This window comes from Oncorhynchus masou, chromosome 5 (genome assembly GCF_036934945.1).
Source record: "Oncorhynchus masou masou isolate Uvic2021 chromosome 5, UVic_Omas_1.1, whole genome shotgun sequence".
Taxonomy (NCBI): domain Eukaryota; kingdom Metazoa; phylum Chordata; class Actinopteri; order Salmoniformes; family Salmonidae; genus Oncorhynchus; species Oncorhynchus masou.
Window position 1 is genome coordinate 80,080,367 of NC_088216.1, and position 24,511 is coordinate 80,104,877.

Sequence of the window (24,511 nt, forward strand, 5' to 3'; positions counted from 1 at the left end):
TTGACGGTATTCTTTGAGGTATTCATCCTACAATAGGATCTTGTTTGACCACTCATTGACAAATACAGACCTTCCTGCAAATTTACCTTTGGTTCTTTTCACTAGCAATATTATCTACCCTTATCTACCCAATATTTCCTTATGGGACAGTACACTGATAATTTCTCTAATCAATCCTCCTAGCTTCCCCTCTTTGTTATGGTAACGTCCTGCCAAAATCAATTCCAAAGTGCCAAGTCTCACAATGTTAGATGACTCCGAAAGTTAGAACTTTTTCTGTCTCTGCAACTTTCAACTCTCTCATTTAGCAACTTCTCTCCCTGTCCTTTTTAGAAGGTTCTGTTCAGCACATTGTCACTGGTAAGGGGAATTACACGCCCTGAGTCAAAGTGACATTATGTCAAAATTGTACCCTGTGATTCCTGCCAGACTCAATCACTCTTGCCGCGCGCTTCATTCAAAATTAAATTGGAAACACTCTTGCAGAGCCTCCATAACTTAAAGGCTCCAGCATAATGTCTCCAATAACACTTAAATACTTGAACTCCAGCCAAGCCAGGCATTCAGATTAATTTTGCAGAGAAAGTTGCATACCTCTCTAGCCACTTGCTACTTCGTCAACAGAATATCGATATTGGCAAAGAGAACAGGAGAAATGCACTCAACTTTTAAACAGCAACAAACAAATTCATGTTAAGTTTCCCCTCTTGCCACTAAAATAGCTGAAATAGCTACGCCTGTATCTCTGTCTGTACTGGCAGAAAAGATGACATTTTATAATGCTGCAACAGACTCATGCTGCTTGTCTAGGAGACTGATAGACAGCAACACAGTCTCATAAAGCAGCGAGAGGTCCACTGTTTATATGAATCTGTTGTAGCGGAAACAGTCCCACATAAAAAACAAGACTGTGATGCGTAAATCCAAAGGGGAACAATCAGAAATGCCTGGGTGCCAAGTTGGCTGCAGCTCCTCACAGCTAGGCTAACAGAAGGATGATGATGATTGCTGGGAAAGAAACAGGAAAGTATTCCATCAACACATTGTTGAATTAAGCATCTTGTTTGTTCTTGTTTTGAGGAAAAAGTAAACAATCTAACATGACTGCTTTTGTTGTGATGCTGAAATCCATCAACTTCTAATCCATCAACAGTAAATAGAATACTGCATATGTAAAAATAATTAGTGTTTTCTTGCAGGTTCATCATTTTCACAATTGTTTAGAATTTGAGTGCAGGGTTCTACCAATGAAGGTAAAAGTGGGAATCCTTATAGACAGCTCTAAACTAAAGCTGTTTTTTTCTCTACCCCTCATTCAATCAATCCTCACTGTTGAGCCCCGAGTTCAAACATCAGCCCGACCTCATCAGCACTAATAGGCCAATCGCAATACTATTTGTATCTCAGTGTGCAACCTATTACCTTATGGAAATCTTATTCATGAAGCAGCATTAAATGTGACGTTTTTTTTTCTTCAGAATCCAGTTTCCGTAATTAAGGTTTGAGTGATTTCAGATAGCTGTGTTGGAAGATTGCTCATCCACCAAGTTGTTTTGTGGCACCAGGCTACAATCTATCCTATGTGTCACATATGACAGCAGCCTGTCTACCACGTCTCCCTCTCATCTCCTTGCTGGCTCCCCCGTCTCCATCAGTCTCCCCGCTGCCCCCCCTCCCCTGCTGGATCCCCCGTCTCCACCAGTCTCCCCGCTGCCCCCCCTCCCCTGCTGGCTCCCCCGTCTCCACCAGTCTCCCCGCTGCCACCCCTCCCCTGCTGGCTCCCCCGTCTCCACCAGTCTCCCCGCTGCCCCCCCTCCCCTGCTGGCTCCCCCGTCTCCACCAGTCTCCCCGCTGCCCCCCCTCCCGTGCTGGCTCCCCCGTCTCCACCAGTCTCCCCACTGCCACCCCTCCCCTGCTGGCTCCTCCGTCTCCACCAGTCTCCCCGCTGCCCCCCTCCCCTGCTGGCTCCCCCGTCTCCACCAGTCTCCCCGCTGTCTCCCCCCCCTCCCCTGCTGGCTCCCCGTCTCCACCAGTTTCCCCGCTGCCCCCCCTCCCCTGCTGGCTCCCCCGTCTCCACCAGTCTCCCCCGCTCCACCAGTCTCCCCCCGCCCCCCCCCTGCTGGCTCCCCCGTCTCCACCAGTCTCCCCGCTGCCACCCCTCCCCTGCTGGCTCCCCCATCTCCACCAGTCTCCCCGCTGCCACCCCTCCCCTGCTGGCTCCCCCATCTCCACCAGTCTCCCCGCTGCCCCCCCTCCCCTGCTGGCTCCCCCATCTCCACCAGTCTCCCCGCTGCCACCCTTCCCGCGCTGTCTCTCCCTGTCACTCTTCCATGCTATTTCCAAATTGACCCTTCAAGGTCCTCATGCAGAAACAAAATTACATTTGTGCCCCATTACAAGAAGCCTGGGGATTTTGAAAATAGTTGGAAATGTCTGACAGTGGTGAACACTGCAGAATAATTATTATGTAAATTTGCCAAGCGGTCGGGTTCCCATTGTTGCGAGGGGCCAAGGACTCACATCAGGGTCTCTTAGTGAAGGTGCCATCTGTTTGTGACAATACCGCTCATGTTGATTCACTTCTCTCCAGATAGGCTACTGGAGACACTGATTAATATGCTCAACCATAATAGGTTTCAGGTGTTCAACCATAATAGGTTTCAGGTGTTCAACCATAATAGGTTTCAGGTGTTCAACCATAGTGGGTTTCAGGTGTTCAACCATAATGGGTGTTCAACCATAATAGGTTTCAGGTGTTCAACCATAGTGGGTTTCAGGTGTTCAACCATAGTGGGTTTCAGGTGTTCAACCATAATGGGTTTCAGGTGTTCAACCATAGTGGGTTTCAGGTGTTCAACCATAATGGGTTTCAGGTGTTCAACCATATTGGGCTTCAGGTGTTCAACCATAATGGGCTTCAGGTGTTCAACCATAATGGGCTTCAGGTGTTCAACCATAATGGGCTTCAGGTGTTCAACCATAATGGGTTTCAGGTGTTCAACCATAATGGGCTTCAGGTGTTCAACCATAATGGGTTTCAGGTGTTCAACCATAGTGGGTTTCAGGTGTTCAACCATAATGGGCTTCAGGTGTTCAACCATAATGGGCTTCAGGTGTTCAACCATAATGGGCTTCAGGTGTTCAACCATAATGGGCTTCAGGTGTTCAACCATAATGGGCTTCAGGTGTTCACATTAATTCCACTTGTGTTTTGCTGCACAATGAGGTCCTGATAGATTGTTTGCCTTGTTTTTCCTCCACTTAACAGGGCCTTTCATCCAGCCATACCTGATAAAGAGGAGATTGGGAATGTATGGTTATGGGTACGGCAGTAGTACTTATTTTTCTATCATAGACATTTTTGTGACGTATTTTTCATGAACCATTGAGGCCACTTGTTGCACCCGTCTCAGACCTTCAAAGCCCACTCACAATATAGTAGAGGTTTTGTCACACAGTGTGTGTGTGTGTGTGTGTGCGTGGAAGTAGATGCAGAATTTATCTTCACCCTGTAGGGATTATGCAGCAGGGTTAGGGTCAATCCCATTTCAATTTATTCCATTCAGGAGATGCATTGACATTCAATTCATGAATGGGGAAAAAAATGCCATTTATCTTCAAAAAGGGTTTTTCAAAGCATGAATAGAATTTGAATTCCCTTCCTGTATTGACAGAAAGGAATTGGAATGGAATTGATCCCAGACCTTGTTGTGTACTGCAGACAAAGGATCTGTGTTCCAAGGTAATTCATGGCTATTCTGTGGCAGGCTGTTTCGGGCCCCATCCCCTCCTATATGGAAAGCAACAGAGGATGTGTGTATGCCCTCTTCAACTTCTCAGCACTGAGAACATGTTGTTAATGTTGAATTACCATTTAAACAACCCCACTGAAACAAACTAAGTTATTGTAATGACTCAAACCAGTCCAATTTTTGGAGAAGTGTTTTGGCAGTGTTCAGGCTGGCAGTGTTCAGGCTGTATAGTAATTACATTTTCCACCAGTCAAGACCACTGTAAGAATTTCAATAACTTCACTATCACGGCTGTTGTAAGGAGGAGACCAAGGTGCAGCGTGGTGAGCATACACATTCTTTTTATTTAGAAAAGACGCAGAACAAAACAATAAACACTACAAAACAAACCGTGAAGCTAAAGGCTATGTGCCATAAACAGTCAGGTGGATATACTAAATATACTATTTAGTTAATAGTATATTCTCAGATCAAATGTAGAGTAGTATTTCTGTAGAATTAAGGAATATTACAGAATATTTTGTTGGTATTATAGAATATTACATAATTTACTAAATGACACAAAAGATACAGATATCCTTTAAGTATTTCAGTTACTTCATGTAAAAAAAGTTTAATAATAATACAAAAAATATCTGAATTGTCCTGCTTGATTAAGGATATGAAGACTTTCGAAGTCGATTGGTGTATGCTCTAAATCTGATCCCGTTTACAAAAGTGCTCTAAATTTGTTCTAATGAGAAGCAGTTGGAACCGTAGAATTGTAATCCAGATTAGCTGCATGAGTTGATCAATTTCCATAATCTTCTGATTCTGTTTCACAAAAACCTTTCCCTTTCTTAATGAGTTATTATTGCAATGGAAAACATTTAGTCACTTCCGCCTACAAACCACCCACCCACAAAGACATGCGCATGCATCCATACTGTACAAACACACACAGACGCACACACACACACTCTACTCCAATTCTTGTTTCCATTCTCATTGTCCCAGTGGCCAGGATGTTTCAGAGTCATATCACCATTCCATGTATGGGTTGTCCAATTATCTCATACATTTTCGACCCTTTGATATGTTTCATTTTCTGCTCTTCCCCTCCAAATTGATTGCCTCTCCTGTTGGTAAATGCAATTTGGTAACCACAAATCGAATCAAAACTGGATTCCTCGGCACACGACGGAGCAGCCGAGTGATTGGGTGCCCGCTTAATGTTGATCTCTCCCACAGCCAGCCAGACTACCAACCAGCCACAGCCTATTTTCATCTCTTTTCCCAAAAATTATAGTCATATATTAGCTGACACTGACATTAACCTCATCTATAGTAATTCACAACCTCTTTTGTGGCATATTTGTGCAGCCTCCTCATAGTACTTCAGGATATATTTACCATTATTTCTTCACCCAAACTTTCTCTGAGGCTTTCCCCATGTAGAACAAACTGTATTGCTTAATTTTTTACAATTTTCTATATTGAATAATATATATATATATTTTTTACATTTATTTAACTAGTCAAGTCAGGTAAGAACAAAATCTTATTTTCAATGACGGCCTAGGAACAGTGGGTTAGCCTGTTCAGGGGCAGAACGACAGATTTGTACCTTGTCAGCTCGGGGGTTTGAGCTTGCAACCTTCCGGTTACTAGTCCAACTCTCTAACCACTAGGCTACCCTGCTGCCCCAATAATAGTCAAAACTATGAAATGACACATATGGAATCATGTATTAACTTAAAAATTGTTAACAAACAAAAATATGTTTCTTATTTGACATTCTCCAAAGTAGTCACACCTTGCTTTGACAACTTTGCACACTCTTGGCATTCTCTCAACCAGTAGTTCCCACATATGTTGAGAATATGTTGGCTGCTTTTCCTTCACTTTGCGGTCCATCTCATCCCAAACCATCTCAATTGAGTTGAGGTCGAGTGATTGCAGAGGTCAGGTCATCTGATGCAGCAATCCATCACTCTCCTCCTTGGTCGAATAGCCCTTACAAAGCCTGGAGATGTGTTGGTTCTTTGTCAAGTTAAAAAAAAATATATAGTAAACCAGATGGGATGGCGTATCGCTGCAGAATGCTGTTGTAGCCATGCCAGTTAAGTGTGCCTTGAATTCTAAATAAATCTTAGAGACAGTGTCACCAGCACAGCACAGCATAGCACAGCACAGCACAGCACAGCACAGCACAACTTCTCCTCCTTGCTTCACGGTGGGAACCACACATGCTCAGATCATCCGTTCCCCTGCGTCTCACAAAGAAATGGCCGTTGGAACTCAAAATCTCATATTTGGATTCATCAGACCAAACAACAGATTTCCACAGGTCAAATGTCCATTGCTTGTGTTTCTTGGCCCAAACAAGTATCTTCTTCTTTTTGGTGTCCTTTAGTAGTGGTTTCTTTGCAGCAATTTGACCACTAAGGCCTGATTTACACAGTCTGCTCTGAACAGTTAATGTTGAGATGTGTCTGTTACTTTAACTCTGTGATGCATTTATTTGGGCTGAAATCTGAGGTGCAGTTAACTCTAATGAACTTATCCTCTGCAGCAGAGGTATCTCTGGGTCTCGAATGTTTTTTGCGGCTGCACTTGAAGAAACTTACAAAGTTCTTGAGATTTTCCGGATTGACTTACCTTCATGTCATGATGGACTTTAATTTCTCTTAGCTTACTTGAGCTTTTCCTGCCATAATATGGACTTGGTCATTTTACAAATTAGGGCTCTCTTCTGTATACCACCCTACATTGTCACAACACAACTGATTGGCTCAAATGCATTAAGAAGGAAGGATATAAATTCCACAAACAAAATTTTAACAAGGCACACCTGTTAATTGTTAAATTAATCATTCCAGGTGACAACCTCATGAAGCTGGTTGAGAGAATACCAAGAGTTTGAAAAGCTGTCATCAAGGCAAAGGTTGGCTACTTTGAACAATCTCAAATATATTTTGATTTGTTTTAACTTTTTTTGTTACTACATGATTCCATGTGTTATTTCATAGTTTTGGTGTCTTGACTATTAATTCTACAATTTAGAAAATAGTTGTTTTTTTTAAACGACAAAAAACTGGAATGAATAAGTGTGTCCAAACGTTTGACTTGTACTGTACATCTACAGTGGTAAATTTATATTTCAATTTCAGGTTTGTGGTAAATTTATTTTAAATTCCAATCAACTCAGAGCTGAAACCAAACTCCAAATTCTTCTAATTGAAAAGCAATAATTGAATTGAATTGAGTCTGCTTTCTCAATTGACTGGAAATTAAATTGAATTGACCCCAAAACAGTCCAGCTACTTGTCTTCTACTGTGCCTCTACTGGCATGTCATAATATCTCTAGACACAGTCATTCACATTCATAGAAATGCCGGAGAGGCACGGTCATTCACTGTGCCATAGAGATGCCTGAGAGGAATGGTCATTCCTTGTGTCATAGAGTTGCCTGAGAAGCACGGTCATTCACTGTGCCATAGAGATGCCTGAGAGGCACGGTCATTCACTGTGCCATAGAGATGCCTGAGAGGCACGGTCATTCACTGTGCCATAGAGATGCCTGACGGTCATTCACTGGCACGGTCATTCACTGTGCCATAGAGATGCCTGAGAGGCACGGTCATTCACTGTGCCATAGAGATGCCTGAGAGGCACGGTCATTCACTGTGCCATAGAGATGCCTGAGAGGCACGGTCATTCACTGTGCCATAGAGATGCCTGAGAGGCACGGTCATTCACTGTGCCATAGAGATGCCTGAGAGGCACGGTCATTCACTGTGCCATAGAGATGCCTGAGAGACACGGTCATTCACTGTGCCATAGAGATGCCTGAGAGGCACGGTCATTCACTGTGCCATAGAGATGCCTGAGAGACACGATCAGGGTGGCTGTTCCAGTCGTCTGGCCCAATTTAAGAACATGCATGTAATTGTCTAAATGAAATACAACAGGACACATCTGGAGGGTTAAACAGACAATTGTTTAATGTCTGACCGTAAATCAAGACATAAATGACCATAGCATCGATTTCTTATTTTTTATTTAACCTTCATTTAACTAGGGTGAATGGTTGCAAGTAAAAGGTCATATTGAACATCTGCTGCTATATGTTGTATGAATTCATAGTGGATTAAGTTACAGACTGCCTTGATAGTTAGAAACATCAACGTCTGCAGCTATTTGTTGAATGGATTTATGGTGGGTTAGGTTACAGAAAGGCTCCATAGTTAGTTGCAGACTCTGATGTTCCTATCTGTTGAATGGATTTATGGTGGATTAGATTACAGAAAGGCTCCATAGTTAGTTGCAGACTCTGATGTTCCTATCTGTTGAATGGATTTATGGTGGATTAGGTTACAGAAAGGCTCCATAGTTAGTTGCAGACTCTGATGTTCCTATCTGTTGAATGGATTTATGGTGGATTAGATTACAGAAAGGCTCCATAGTTAGTTGCAGACTCTGATGTTCCTATCTGTTGAATGGATTTATGGTGGATTAGATTACAGAAAGGCTCCATAGTTAGTTGCAGACTCTGATGTTCCTATCTGTTGAATGGATTTATGGTGGATTAGATTACAGAAAGGCTCCATAGTTAGTTGCAGACTCTGATGTTCCTATCTGTTGAATGGATTTATGGTGTATTAGATTACAGAAAGGCTCCATAGTTAGTTGCAGACTCTATTGTTCCTATTTGTTGAATGGATTTATGGTGGATTAGATTACAGAAAGGCTCCATAGTTAGTTGCAGTCTCTGATGTTCCTATCTGATGAATGGATTTATGGTGGATTAGGTTACAGAAAGGCTCCATAGTTAGTTGCAGACTGATGTTCCTATCTGTTGAATGATTTATGGTGGATTAGATTACAGAAAGGCTCCATAGTTAGTTGCAGACTCTGATGTTCCTATCTGTTGTATGGATGTATGGTGGATTAGGTTACAGAAAGGCTCCATAGTTAGTTGCAGACTCTGATGTTCCTATCTGTTGAATGGATTTATGGTGGATTAGATTACAGAAAGGCTCCATAGTTAGTTGCAGACTCTGATGTTCCTATCTGTTGAATGGATTTATGGTGGATTAGATTACAGAAAGGCTCCATGTTCCTATCTGTTGGATTTAGTTGCAGACTCTGATGTTCCTATCTGTTGAATGGATTTATGGTGGATTAGATTACAGAAAGGCTCCATAGTTAGTTGCAGACTGATGTTCCTATCTGTTGAATGATTTATGGTGGATTAGATTACAGAAAGGCTCCATAGTTAGTTGCAGACTCTGATGTTCCTATCTGTTGTATGGATGTATGGTGGATTAGGTTACAGAAAGGCTCCATAGTTAATTGCAGACTCTGATGTTCAGAAAGGCTCCATAGTTAGTTGCAGACTCTGATGTTCCTATCTGTTGTATGGATGTATGGTGGATTAGGTTACAGAAAGGCTCCATAGTTAGTTGCAGACTCTGATGTTCCTATCTGTTGAATGGATTTATGGTGGATTAGATTACAGACTGCCTCGTTGGGTGATTTGTCTTCTAGGGAGATATGAGGAGTCCAGTTTAAATTATTTAAAAAATCATATTCATTGTTTACTGATTGTCATTCAATGGGCAGTTCTGGGTTAATTTGATGTGAATACAATCCATACAGTTTAAATAAAAATCCCCATATTGACCTCTATCAAAGTTTGAGTTGCTTATTAATGTTTCTATATACATTCTGAAAATGTTCTGAAAGAACCCTGGGCACAACGTTTGATTCTGCACACAGGGTAGCTATTTAGGCCCCTTGCTTTTTTCAATTTTACTAACGACATGACACTGACTTTGAGTAAAGCCAGAGATTCTACTGTGTGTTTGCGGATGACTAAACGCTATACACGTCAACTACTACAGCGACTGAAATGACTGCAACACGCAACAAAGATCTGTAGTTAGTTTCAGAGTGGGTGGCAAGGATTAAGATCCCTAAATATTTCTAAAACTAAAAGCATTGTATTTGGAACAAAACACTCACTAAACCCTAAACCTCAACTAAATCTTGTAATAAATAATGTGGAAAATTGTCATGTTCTGACCTTAGTTCTTTTGTTATGTCTTTGTTGTAGGTTGGTCAGGGCGTGAGTTGGGGTGGGTTGTCTATGTTTGTTTTTCTATGTTGTGTTTTGCATTTCGCCTGGTATGGTTCTCAATCAGAGGCATGTGTCGTTAGTTGTCTCTGATTGAAAATCATACTTAGGTAGCCTTTTCCCACCTGTGTTTCGTGGGTGATTGTTTTCTGTCTTTGTGTATGTCACCAGACAGGACGGTTTCGTTTTGTGTCATTCTCTTTGTTATTTTTGTATTAGTGTTTTGTGTTTATAAATTCAACATGAACACGTACCACGCTGCGCATTGGTCCTCCGATCCTTCATACTCCTCAGACGAGGATGACGAACGTTACAGAATCACCCACCGCCAAAGGAACAAGCAGCGTGGTATCGGGCAGCAGCAGAAATCTCGGGACTCATGGACATGGGAGGAGATTCTGGACGGCAAGGGACCCTGGGCACAGGCTGGGGAATATCGCCGCCCCAAAGCAGAGCTGGAGGCAGCGAAAGCTGAGCGGCAGTGGTATGAGGAGGCAGCGGGGCAGCGCGGCTGGGACGAGAGGCAGCCCCAAAATGTCTCGGGAGGAGGCACACAGGGAGTGTGGCTAAGTCAGGTAGGAGACCTGAGCCAACTCCCCGTGCTTACCGTAAAGAGAGGTGGACCGGGCAGGCCCCGTGTTATGCCGTAGGGCGCACGTGTGTCCCCGGTGCGCAGGCATAGCCCATTGCGTTACATCACAGCGCCTCGTATTGGCCAGGCAAGAGTGGGCATCGATCCAGGTGCCATGAAGCCAGCTCAGCGCATCTGGTCTCCAGTGCGTCTCCTCGGTCTATTCCACATCGCCGCACTGGACTGGCTACGGGGAGTATCCAGCCAGGTAGGGTTGTGCAGGCTCGGTGCTCGAGACCTCCAGTGCGCTTCCACGGTCCAGTCTATCCGGTGCCTCCTCCACGCACCAGGCCTCCAGTGGCAGCCCCCCGAACCAGGCTGTCTCTCCGTCTCTTCCCTACAGGTGCACCCGCCTGTCCAGCGCTGCCAGAGTCTCCCGCCTGTCCAGAGCTGCCAGAGTCTCCCGCCTGTCCAGAGCTGCCAGAGACTCCCGCCTGTCCAGAGCTGCCAGAGACTCCCGCCTGTCCAGAGCTGCCAGAGTCTCCCATCTGTCATGAGCTGCCAAAGTCTCCCATCTGTCCTGAGCTGCCAGAGTCTCCCGCGTGTCAAGGGCTGCCAGAGTCTCCTGTCTGTCATGAGCTGCCAGAGACTCCCGTCTGTCCTGAGCTGCCAGAGTCGCCCGTCTGTCCTGAGCTGCCAGAGTCGCCCGTCTGTCCTGAGCTGCCAGAGTCGCCCGTCTGTCCTGAGCTGCCAGAGTCGCCCGTCTGTCCTGAGCTGCCAGAGTCACCCGTCTGTCCTGAGCTGCCAGAGCCGCCTGCCCGTCTGTCCTGACCTGCCAGAGCCACCGCCCGTCTTTCCTGAGCTGCCAGAGCAGCCGGTCAGTCAGGAGCTGCCAGAGCCGCAGGTCAGTCAGGAGCTGCCAGATCCTCCACTCACTCCGGAGCTGCCGGGGTCTCCCGCCTGTCCGGTGCTGCCGGAATCTCCCGTCCATTCGGGACCCGTTGCTAGGTTCCCCAGTCCGATGTCGGCGGGGTCGCCGCTCGAAAGGCGCCTAGGTGGTGGGTTAAGAGGCGGAGAAAGACTATAGTGGAGAGGGGTCCAGACACCCACACAGACCCTCCCCTATAGGTTCAGGTTTTCAGGTTGTGTGTTTCTCTTTGTTATTTTTGTTTTAGTGTTCTGTGTTTAATAAATTCATCATGAACACGTACCACGCTGCATATTGGTCCTCCGATCCTTCATACTCCTCAGACGAGGACTAAGAACGTTACAAAATTGAGCAAGTTGAAATGACTAAACTGCTTGGAGTAACATTCGATTGTAAACTGTCATGGTCAAAGCATATTGATGCAGTAGTAGCTAAGATGGGGAGAAGTCTGTCTATAATAAAGCAATGCTCTGCCTTAACAACAATATCAACGAGGCAGGTCCTACAGGCCCTAGTTTTGTTGACTACTGTTCAGTCGTGTGGTCAGGTGCCACAAAAAATGACTTAGGAAAATTGCAATTGGCTCAGAACAGAGCATCATGGATGGACCTTGGATGTACACAGAGAGCTAATATTAATAATATGCATGTCATTCTCTTCTGGCTGAAAGTGTAGGAAAGATTGACTTCATCACTACTTTATGAGAGGTACTGACATGTTGAATGCAGCGAGCTGTCTGTCTAAACTACTGGCACGCAGCTCGGACACCCATGCATACCCCACAAGACATGCCACAAGAGGTCTCTTCACAGTCCCCAAGTCCAGAACAGACTATGGGAGGCACACAGTACTACATAGAGCCATGACTACATGGAACTATATTCCACATCAAGTAACTGACACAAGCAGTAAAATTAGATTTCAAAAACAGAAAAAAAACACCTTATGGAATAGCAGGAACTGTGAAGCACCACAAACATTAACACACACACACACACACACACACACGATAACATACGCACTATACATACACATGTATTTAGTACTGTAGAGATGTGGTAGTGGTGGAGCAGGGGCCCGAGGGCACACAGTCTGTTGTGAATGTATTGTAATGTTTTAAAACTGTGTTAACTGCCTTAATTTTACTGGACCCCAGGTAGAGTAGCTATTGCTTTGGCAGCAGCTAATGGGGATCCATAATAAACACATATACACACGCAGACAGTCAGGAGAGTTTCTCATGTTGATGTCAGACAACCTAATGGCTTGCTGGAATCTCGTTAGGGTCTTTATTGACATTGTGTTTCATTAACTTGATAGATGACTTCTCTTAAGGCATGGTTCCACAGTAGTCAGCAACTCTGCGCCAAAGCGAGTGTCTAGTCTGCGGTCAAAGATGGCTCTCAACAGGTTTGGCCCTAATAGCTTACAGTTTACTACCACACATGTCTGCATTCTGTACATGTATTATATAATAAAAGCCTGTTAACAGCACCCCTCAATGACACCCGGCATATGTGGGTGCACACACACACACACACACACACACACACACACACACACACACACACACACACACACACACACACACACACACACACACACACACACACACACACACACACACACACACACACACAGTGTTCTGCTCACTCTCTTGGCACATGATTCAGCTCAGGTCCATATGGGAAGTGTATTAGAAGAACCCATGACTGACCTTTATAAAGGCTCATACTTAGTTAAAAAGAAACAGACTTTGTTCAGAGTGAGAGATCTCAAATGTATCATCTATAGCTTCTATGAGATAATGATCCTGTAATGTATATGATTAGAAAGGTCTGCCAAAAGCCCAATCTACATGGGGATTAGTTACTAAAGCTAACGATTCTCATCCATATCCCAGCCCCCAACTCCAGGGACACCTCTAATCATTGTGCCTGTCCTCATACAATGTTTTCCCAACAGCATGTGATGGCTACTACACATAAGGGGACATAATAGTCTGGTTAACTGCCCTTGCAGTGTACAAAATTGCAAAGATCACTTCAAAAAGAAGGGATGACACTTCATCCAAAACAAGTTTGGAATACTTACTCTCTCAGTTGCATCGCAGGAATCACAAATACTGTGTCCATTTCAATCTCCATGGATTATTTCAGCCTTGTCATGGACGTCTTAAAAATAGGTTTTCATATACATTCCACTACATGTAGTCGGCAGTCATTTCACATCTCAGTGAACTTTACAACAGTCAAAATGACACCCACATCCAGACTGTACCTGATTGGTGGGGTGGGTTGGGTGTCAAGGGGTTGAGAGTGATAGTAGGGTAAATTGAGGATGGGTACCTAAGGCCAAGTCTGTCTCAGTTCACCGCTGCCTGCCCAGCCAAGTGCAAGCCAGGGACAGGGACAGTCAGGGACATGACTAGGCCACCCCAAGGTCTCCTACATTTAATTTCCGTTCTGCTTAGTCAACCAAGTACAGTGAAACTCCTTGGAGGGACTGGGAGAGACTGACGGATTGGTGCGGAGGGGGGGAGAGGGAGACTGGAGGAGAAGAGGGAGCCCGGAGGAGAAGAGGAAGCCCGAGAGAGAGACTGGAGGTGAGAAGTGGTGGGGCGGGAGAGAGAGAAGAGAGAGAGAGAGAGAGAGAGAGAAAGAGAGAGAGAGACTGAGAGAAGAGTAATAGTGAGGAGAAGGAAGAGAGAGACTTTAGGAGAGGATTTGTGAGGAAAGAGAGAGAGAGAGAGACTGGAGGAGAGGACTAGTAAGGAGAGAGAGAGAGAGACTGGAGGAGAGGAGTAGTGAGGAGGGAGTGAGAGAGAGAGAGACTGGAGGAGAGAAGTAGTGAGGAGGGAGTGCGAGAGAGAGACTGGAGGAGAGGAGTAGTGAGGAGGGAGTGCGAGAGAGAGACTGGAGGAGAGGAGTAATGAGGAGAGAGAGGGAGAGATAGGGCTCTTAAGTTGACTCATGGCAGTCACTTTTCACTCGCGCTTCTTTTTATTGTTTTTATTATAGTGATAAAAATGGTTTTGTGTCTAGCTTTTAATGTGTCATCTGTGTTACTATAGATGAAGACATCCCTATTTGTTTCTGTAGATGTTGAGCAGAACAATGTCCACACCTATAAACTGGGTTCTGTCAACCAAGCCTGCTTGTATGAACAACATTTTAGGCTTGATTGACTGAGATAAATGGCCAAGGGATTCCAACACAAAACTGAATCAACCTTTTTTGCTCAATAGTCATGACACAATCCTATAATTTCAGGGCAATTCTTCGCACAGAGAACAACATTGCACAAGTGTAACAGCTAGCCATAGTGAAAGGTACTGTTGCTATAAAAAAAAATGCCAATATGCTAAACCTACAGTATGTAAAAACCCATCAGACTACCTTATTGATGCATTACGTAAAGTGTCTTCTTTGGGTTCTAAAAAAGCACTTTTATATGCAATGTATTATAATGATAATATAATGATAATATAATAGCATAATATACCTGTAATTCATTAGCATAATGTAGGCTACCTTATACTCAATCACATACTGTATCTGCAGTTGTTTAGGACACACCAATTTACCTTATTGCCTGCTCCCTTGTTCGCACTCCTCGAATTAAGCCTAGTTTATTGATTCTGACTCCTTCTGTTTCTAATTCTTGAGGGGACTGTGTTTCTCTACTACACTGTCCCACAGAGCTATCCAGATGATATGTTTTCTGTGTTAATGGACTGTAGGGAAACAATAAAGCTTGTAGAACTTGCAGAGCTTGTACTCTGGCAGTTGAAAGTTGAAAATAAAATGTTTTACCTCGACAAGTGTTGTTGATGTGCACAAGTGACAAAACGCTAATTTAATATTCAACTTACAGTTAGCTTTTGTAAACAGGTGGCTATGTGCAATGCTGTCAGAGTTGTTTGTTACTGCCTACTTGAATGCAGAAACCCACATGTCTAGGAAAAGGCCAAGCTTTTATGTTTTTCTGGTTTTGATAAGTGGAGTTTGACGATCGAGTTGGTAAGTTGGTATTGGCAGATTGTGTAATGCATTGCAAAGTTTGTCAACAAGCACACCCCTTCCTTGACAACTGTAAGGCAAGAACAATGGCAAAATGTAAAGTAGGTGTAGGCACTATTTAATGGGGTGGCAGGGTAGCCTAGTGGTTAGACCGTTGGACTAGTAACCGGAAGGTTGCGAGTTCAAACCCCTGAACAGGCAGTTAACCCACTGTTCCCAGGCCGTCATTGAAAATGAGTATTTGTTCTTAACTGACTTGCCTGGTTAAATAAAGGTAAAAAAAAAAATCATACTGTCGCCTCTACTTGATAGAGTGAGGTTGGTGTGATTGACTTCAACACTTAACCTCAACACTCTCTTAGTGCTGATGTGATTGACTACAACATTTTACCTCAACACTCTTACATGCTGGCCACACCAAAATAAATACATTTAAGCATACGTGTTATTCAATTATTGCGCTCTCCAACGAGCACCTGCGGTGCCAAGGGCTAAAATAGAAGTCAGTTCTATTTGTGACGGTGATCGCGGTGCAAGTCCCGCCTCTCCCATCTCCTCATTGGTTTATATAGAAGTAGATACCCATGTGCCATCTCCTCATTGGTTATACCCACGTGGGTGATTGAAAGATGAACTGAGTTTGGTCAGTTATCATGGTAACTATGAGATGCCAATCACCATATAAAGTCCAAAGAAGAAAAAGCCTGGAAGGAGGAGAGATGACTAGAAACGATTAAGTTGACCGTTTTATGTGTGGATTAATTGTCGGAGTAGAGGAACTTGTGCATTTCAGGTAAAATAACAACTCACCATTTACATCCAAGGACAAATTAGCTAGCAACAGCAAGCTAGCTAAATAAGACAAATTAGCTAGCAACTGCAAGCAAGCTAGCTAGCTAAATTGCCTTAAATGTTTAATGCTTTTCGACCTGTCCCCAATTAATATAATTGGTTTAGAATTTGTTTTGATATTTCACCCTGCATGTCGTGATCAGGTTTGGTGTGGGGGGACAAAATCACGATAGTACATGCTCGCAGATGGTTTGGGTACGGTGTTAGTGCTTTTGAGGCTGATGTGATTGCTCACTTTCAGAATGTCGGAGTACAAGGAAGGGGTTCTCTAGATTCTGAATAGCCTTAATCTGCTAATTAATACACACACACCAACTTCTGAGCTTATTTTAGTCATGATGCATTCAAAACACCCTATAAGTGGACCATGAGATATTACAAACTTACAGTATTTATTTATATATTGTGAGACCACATTCATACTATGCAACAGATTTATCTCTCTGGACAATTTAATTGTGTACTTGATATTCAATTCAAAAAAAAAATTCAGCAAATCCCCCGGTAGCCAAAGCATTTACGTACCATATCACACATCAAGAATTGAAGTAAATTAAATACTTATATTTCCAACCAACCATGGGGAATTGAAATGCAAAAGGAAATTGAAATGTAAAAGTAAGCCATGATGCATATCTCAAGTTTGGATTGAAGTTATATTTTCCATATATCAATTTAGTATTCCACCCACCTCCAATGGTTTGTGAGAACGGTAATCAAAAGGTTGCTGGTTCGAATCCCTGAGCTGACAAGGAAAACATCTGTTGTTAACCCACTGTGTCCTGGTAGACTGTCATTGTAAATAATAATTTGTTCTTAACTGACTTGCCTAGTTAAATAAAGGTAATAAATAACCATGTATTCGTGCAGACTGTTGTTTTGGGTGAGATGTGTACAGCATATGGACTCCTACTTTCAGAAGACAAACCCAAAGAAAATAGGTCAGCTCGAACCACTAGGGGCCTTCTTCTATTACATCATCCTCAGTTCATATGGCAAGCGGAATGATGAATGAATAGAACAAAAGCACAGAGAACCCACTAACCATCCTCTCGAGACTTCTGTATGAAGGCATCCACCCCGCTCTCTCCGTAGTTGCCCTCTGACGCCACGGTGGAGACGTAGTTCCAGCGCATGGCCTTGACGATGTCCACCATGGCCTGGGCCTGGTAGGTGTCTGGGGGCACCACGCGCGAGAAGAAGTCATAACGTGTGTTGTCGCTCAGCTCCGGGGCCGTGGAGGCGTAACTCACTTGGGGGATCTAAGGAGAGAGAGAAGAAAGGATGAGTTAACATGGAGAAGAGGAGAAGATTTTGGAGAAGACAGTGAGGGTGGGTGGATGAGAGGAGAACAGCAAACAGTCAGTCTCAGGGGGACAGGAATGGTGAAGGGTCAGTTGGTAGAGCATGGTGCGTGCAATGCCAGCGTTGCAGGTTCGATTCCCACAGGGGACCAGTAAGAAAATGTATGCACTCATTGCTGTGGAAAGGAGTGTCTACTAACTGACAAAAATGTACAATTTGAAGAAGTATTTTCCTGGCTGTGATGTAGTGGGTGATATGACTAACTGTTCTGTTTTAGTGGGGAACCATGATTGTAATGCAACAGCTTTCTTTCTCCACCACAGCTAGGTGGTTCATTATCATTGGGCAGCAAGCTCAGAGGCACAAACACTCTCTGGAAACACTCAATATGACATCTGACCCAATGCCATCCTGCTGCCAAGTTAGCACCCACCACAGATCCATACCAAAACAAATATCTGGGCTGACAGTGGACTGACACAGACTCAGGATTTTGGCACCACATCCTCTCCAGACCCTTGTCATGTTTTACTAATATTCAGTGTAAAACATTAGAAGACAGTTACCTTTGATAGTTCAGTGGCCTTGTTGTTAATGTGTTGTCTCTGAGAATGGAAGGTTGGGGATTCGAACCCTGGATTATTCATACCAAAGACTCTAAAAAAAGGGGTGTACTTGTCCTCACGTTAGAGGACCATGAGATGTGCCATTGTGGCTCAGACAAGTCTACATACAGATGTAGGCTTTTCATTTTAACCATTTTCTCAAAGCAGGAAAATAATCCATTGTAATTACAGATGTTTTTGTACATTTTTAGTTATGAAAAAACAAGTCTGACATTTTAAAGTAGACTTTTCATTTCAATCATGATGTTTTTACACACATTTCCCTACCACTATTTTTAAAAGCAATGAAACAATTTAGTATGACACCAGTTCATCCATTTAAATCCTAAAATGACTCTCCATTTGCAGTCTCGCCATTTGAAATAGGACAAATATAGCACCAAATAATATATATATATTTTCTCAGACAACACTTAGCTGTAATTTACCGGTAGCCATGGTACTGGTAATTATTACGTTTTTTACTTTTCTCTATGTTATTTCTGTCACACCCTGACCATAGTTTGCTTTGTATGTTTATATGTTTTGTTTGGTCAGGGTGTGATCTGAGTGGGCATTCTATGTTGTGTGTCTAGTTTGTCGGTATCTGTGTTTGGCCTGATATGGTTCTCAATCAGAGGCAGGTGTTAGTCATTGTCTCTGATTGGGAACCATATTTAGGTAGCTTGTTTGGTGTTGGGTTTGGTGGGTGATTGTCCTTATTGTCCTTATGTCTGTCGTGTGCTAGTTTGCACCAGTATTAGGCTGTTTCGGTTTTCTTGTTTTGTTTGTTTTGTATTTGATTCGTGTTTACTTTTGTTTAATTAAACATGGATTGTAATAGCCATGCCGCATTTTGGTCCGACTCTCTTTCACCTACAGAAAGCCGTGACAGAATCACCCACCACAACAGGACCAAGCGGCATGGTAACGGGCAGCAGCAGGAGCAGCGTAATAAGGACTTCTGGACATGGGAAGAAATCCTCGACGGGAGAGGACCCTGGGCTAAACCAGGGGAGTGTAGCCGCCCCAAGGTGCAGATCAAAAAGGAATAGACATGGGAGGACTAACTGGACGGTAAAGGACCCTGGGCACAGCCAGGAGAATATCGCCACCCCAAAGAAGAGCTGGAGGTGGAGAAAGCGGAGAGGCCTGAAAGGGGAGAGGCGCTGGTATGAGGAGGCAGCACGGCGACGCGGATGGAAGCCCGAGAGTCAGCCCCAAAAATTTATTGGGGTGGCTCACAGGGAGTAGGGCGACGCTAGGTAGGAGACCTACGCCAACTTCCTGTGGTTACTGGGGGGCTAGAGAGACCGGGCAGGCACCGTGTTATGCTGTGGTGCGCACGGTGTCCCCAGTGCGGGTGCATAGCCCGGTGCGGTACATTCCAGCTCCGCGTATCGGCTGGGCGAGAGTGAGCGTCGAGCCAAATGCCATGAAGCCGGCTCTACGCATCTGGTCTCCAGTGCGTCTCCTTGGGCTGGCTTACATGGCACCAGCCTTGCGCACGGTGTCCCCGGTTCGCCTGCATAGCCCAGTGCGGGCTATTCCACCTCGCTGCACTGACAGAGCGACCGTGAGTATTCAACCAGGTAAGGTTGGGCAGGCTCGGTGCTCAAGAGCTCCAGTGCGCCTGCACCGTGCGGGCGACCCAGTACCACCTCCACGCACCAGCCCTACGGTGGCAGCTCCCCGCACCAGGCTTCCTGTGCGTGTCCTCAGCCCAGTACCACCAGTGCCAGCACCACACATCAGGCCTACAGTGCGCCTTGCCTCTCCAGCGCTGCCAGAGCCTTCCTCCTCTACAGCGCTGCTGGAGTCTCACTCCTGTTTAGCGCTGTCAGAGCCTTCCTCCTCTACAGCGCTGCTGGAGTCTCCTGCCTGTTCAGCGCAGCCAGAGCTGCCAGTCTGCATGGAGCAGCCAGAGCTGCCAGTCTGCATGGAGCAGCCAGAGCTGCCAGTCTGCATGGAGCTGCCAGAGCTGCCAGTCTGCATGGAGCTGCCAGAGCTGCCAGTCTGCAAGGAGCTGCCAGTCTGCAAGGAGCTGCCAGTCTGCATGGAGCAGCCAGAGCTGCCAGTCTGCATGGAGCAGCCAGAGCTGCCAGTCTGCATGGAGCTGCCAGAGCTGCCAGTCTGCAAGGAGCTGCCAGTCTGCATGGAGCAGCCAGAGCTGCCAGTCTGCATGGAGCAGCCAGAGTTGCCAGTCTGCAAGAAGCCGCCAGACCTGCCAGTCTGCAAGAAGCCGCCAGGGCTGCCAGTCTGCAAGAAGCCGCCAGAGCTGCCAGTCTGCATGGAGCAGCCAGAGCCGTCAGTCAGCATGGAGCAGCCAGAGCCGTCAGTCAGCATGGAGCAGCCAGAGCCGCCAGTCAGCATGGAGCAGCCAGAGCCGCCAGTCAGCATGGAGCAGCCAGAGCCGCCAGTCAGCATGGAGCAGCCAGAGCCGCCAGTCAGCATGGAGCAGCCAGAGCCGCCAGTCAGAATGGAGCAGCCAGAGTCGTCAGTTTGCCAATATCCGCCTTTCAGCCAGACTCTTCCAGATCCGCCAGTCAGCCAGGATCTGCCAGAACCGCCAGTCAGCCAGACTCTTCCAGGTCAGCCAGCATCCGCCAGTCAGCCAGACTCTTCCAGATCCGCCAGTCAGCCAGGATCTGCCAGATCCGCCAGTCAGCCAGACTCTTCCAGATCCGCCAATCAGCCAGGATCTGCCAGATCCGCCAGACAGCCAGACTCTTCCAGATCCGCCAGTTAGCCAGGATCTGCCAGAACCGCCAGCCAGCCAGGATCTGCCAGAACCTTCCTCCTCTCCTGTGCTGCCGGAGTCTCCCGCCTGTCCGGCGCTGCTGCCGGAGTCTCCCGCCTGTCCGGCGCTGCTGCTGGTTCTCAATCAGAGGCAGGTGTTAGTCATTGTCTCTGATTGCGAACCATATTTAGGTAGCCTGTTTGGTGTTGGGTTTGGTGGGTGATTGTCCTTATTGTCCTTATGTCTGTTGTGTGCTCGTTTGCACCAGTATTAGGCTTCGGTTTTCTTGTTTTGTTTGCACGCCCAATTTTTCAGTTTTTGATTTGTTAAAAAAGTTTGAAATATCCAATAAATGTCGTTCCACTTCATGATTGTGTCCCACTTTTTGTTGATTCTTCACAAAAAAATACAGTTTTATATCTTTATGTTTGAAGCCTGAAATGTGGCAAAAGGTCGCAAAGTTCAAGGGGGCCGAATACTTTCGCAAGGCACTGTATTTTCCTATCTCTTTATTTGCCTGTTTGGTAGCCTATGGTATAGTAGCTACAGTGCAGTAGGTCTGTGGTGTTTGCTGTCCTATACCATAACCAGGCCTGTTTCAGTCCACTCAAGCCGTAGCTGGGTTTGAAAAGTATTCAAAGAGACAGGTTAGAGGCCAGAGTCCCTGAAGGGCTCCAGCATGACCCACAAGATGCTTTGACCCTCAGAGTGTTCTATTTCCCTGATGTAGTAGTTGCCTTGCCATGAAGTCCATAATAAGGGACATGAGCAGCCTGCATTCTTGTGCTTAATGTGGGTAGACTCAGGAAATAGAGTTGATAGTTGAAACACTTCAATGCTACTGTAGTAGTTAGCAACAATAAAGGCTCATTTTGAATTCACAAAAATAGGAAAGGTGAATGTTTCACACTATATTTTTGAAGTTTTCCTTTATATAGTACATAATTGTATGAACAGATTCAGTCTTGATACATGGAAGTATTCTCAGCTCAATTTCACAGTATGTGTAATGTACAGAGGAGTGTTCCAGGCCCAAGAACAGTGATTCCTTTTAAATGCTCTTAATGCTTTGTTGGTGAGTATAACCTTGCATTAAGGGGAAGACTGCATGTGATGTTTTTCTAGTTAAAGAAGGAAATGAAACAGATTTTCCTCCACAGTATAGCCCTACTGTTTGATACTTTGTCTTACCAAAATACAGTATATTAAAGAAAGAAAGCTGATGGTCACTAATTATACCAGCTAAATTAGCTAAGAGTGATTTATATTCTAAGAAATATCTCTCTAAGAAATCCAAATGCAGTATAATTGTCTATGGAGTACACTTACAAAATGAAGGCACTAGTTTTAGTCCACTAAGTGCCTTCATTTTAATGAAATTGAGAATGCCTCACAGGGACTGTGATGGGATACTATCAAGAATAGAGAGTATCAAATTACATAATTCTCACAGGTATATCTAATTTGAGATGCTCAAAACATTAAGTGTTCTAATTCGGACCCAAATAAGACAAGATGTGTTAGTATATAGGCCAAGTAGGTATTGAGTTTAAAGGGTCTTTGAACTTTGACCTTAGAGAGTTAATGGGGTGTACCAGTGTTCAGACTATGGCATCAATAAATCAATATTTCTCCTAAAGCTGTATCCGATGGATTTAGTTGGGTAAATGTTTAACCATGCCATACAAATGTAATGGTAGCTAGTAAGAAACTGGAAACAGATTTTAAACGGTGACCATTGTGGATTACCATTGTTAACCAGATATTCCTTTGGGTGCTATTCCTGTTCAAGTGTAGCCATCTGAATACCCACTGTATGTATGTTATGTTGCTAGTATGCATATTATAATTGGAATCTTGCGGTTTGGAGTTAACAACTGTTTAAGCACAATTAGCAAGTCAAGAACTTGAAATTCTCAGGCTTGCATTTTATCAAGCACTCTTTGGAATGTAAATGAAGTTGCGGGAAAGATCACAGCTGAAGCTGAAAGACATTGAGTGACTAAACCAGAAGGTGTTTTTTCTGCAGTTTTTTTATCAACCTGGCTAAGCACTGTAACTTCACTTCACACACAAAGTGTCAAAGAAAACATATGCAACGCGGATACGTATTGTCTGCCAAGCTTTATAATTGCTGTGATTGTATGGTTACTAAAGAACGCTTCCAGAAATAGCAGGTCTTTGTAAGAAGAACTTCCACCCTATTAATCTGTTACTAAAAACATGGCAATTCATTGGATACTAAAGGAGACTTGCAAATTAAAAGCCATGCATCAATAACCAGTGTGAATTAAGTTATTTAAATTGTATTCATAAATGCTGTATGTGTTTGACTGGTTGTTATCTTTCCTTATGCCTCTTGTTGTACTTCATCAACTGTTCATGAGGCGGGACAAAATGTGGCATGGGCCCTCAGATTCTCAAAAAGTTCTACAGCTGTACCATTGAGAACGTCTTGACTGGCTGCATCACTGCTTAGTATGGCAACTGCAAGGCACCCGACCGCAAGGCACTACAGGGGGTGGTGAGTACAGCCTAGTACATCACTGGGGCCAAGCTCCCTACCATCCAGGACCTCTATTTTTTATTTATTTTTTACCTTCATTTAACTAGGCACGTCAGTTAAGAACAAATTATTATTTTCAATGACGGCCTAGGAACAGTGGGTTAACTGCCCAGGCAATGTTAGAGGAAGGCACAATAGATTGTCAAAGACTCCAGCCACCCAAGTCATAGACTGTTCTCTCTGCTACCTCATCACAAGCAGTACCACTGCACCAAGTCTGGAACTAACAGGACCCTGAACAGCTTCTTCCCCCAAGCAAGACTGCTAAACAAGACTACTAAATAGCTAATCACCAATGTATTGCAATAGTTTATGTGTCAGGGGATAGGGTCAGACTGAATATCTGGAGTATTTCTCCTGTCTTATCCGGTGTCATGATATTGCCCTCTTCGGGTACAGCAAGCCCCATCCCCCTTTCCCTGTGTCCTACACACAGGCTGCTGTGGTCAGAAAGAGGTCTTAAACTCCTGGAGGAGATGAAAAGAATCGGAAAAGAATCCAGCTACGAACTGGTCCATTTGGTACAATTTGGTGAAACTCATGGGAGACAATACGACCATATTACCATAACGCTGTTTATATAATAGCCTCAGGTATGAGGTTTACATCTAATTGCTGTGTAAGATGAATGGGTGAGGATGATACTATATGTAAAATTGTGTTATGTGATTTTGGACTGTTTAACCTAAGTTAAAATTCTCGTTAATCCAGCCACCGTGTCTGATTTCAAAAAGGATTTAAACCGAAAGCACCACAAACAATTATGTTAGGTTTGAGTTTGAGTTTATTTTTATTTTTACAGGGACAGTGCACATTAATCAACGTTTCAGTAAAAGTGCCGGTTTTAGCCAGCCGGCTAATTTTCAACCGCAGTCCCTGGGCAGGTTATTAAAAACAATTACAATATAGACAATAGCAACATAGAACAAGCAAGACATAGCAACATAGGACAAGCAAGACGTAGCATACAGACAGAGCAACATAGAACAAAAAGCAGCAAGACAAAATTCATAAAAGCAACAAAGTGTTTCCACACCTCACAAGCTAC

The 24,511-nt window shown here is 44.4% G+C and overlaps 1 protein-coding gene across 1 annotated transcript in view; it reads right to left on the reverse strand.

The window, feature by feature from the left end:
- LOC135540338 (metabotropic glutamate receptor 4-like) overlaps positions 1-17,419 on the reverse strand; it is a 124,177-nt gene extending 106,758 nt beyond the window's left edge. The window contains exon 1 of the mRNA XM_064966928.1: positions 17,293-17,419. Coding sequence (XP_064823000.1) covers positions 17,293-17,404 — 112 coding nt within the window. The 5' untranslated portion in view covers positions 17,405-17,419. The remainder of the gene's footprint in view (positions 1-17,292) is intronic.
- Between the last annotated feature and the right edge of the window lie 7,092 nt (positions 17,420-24,511).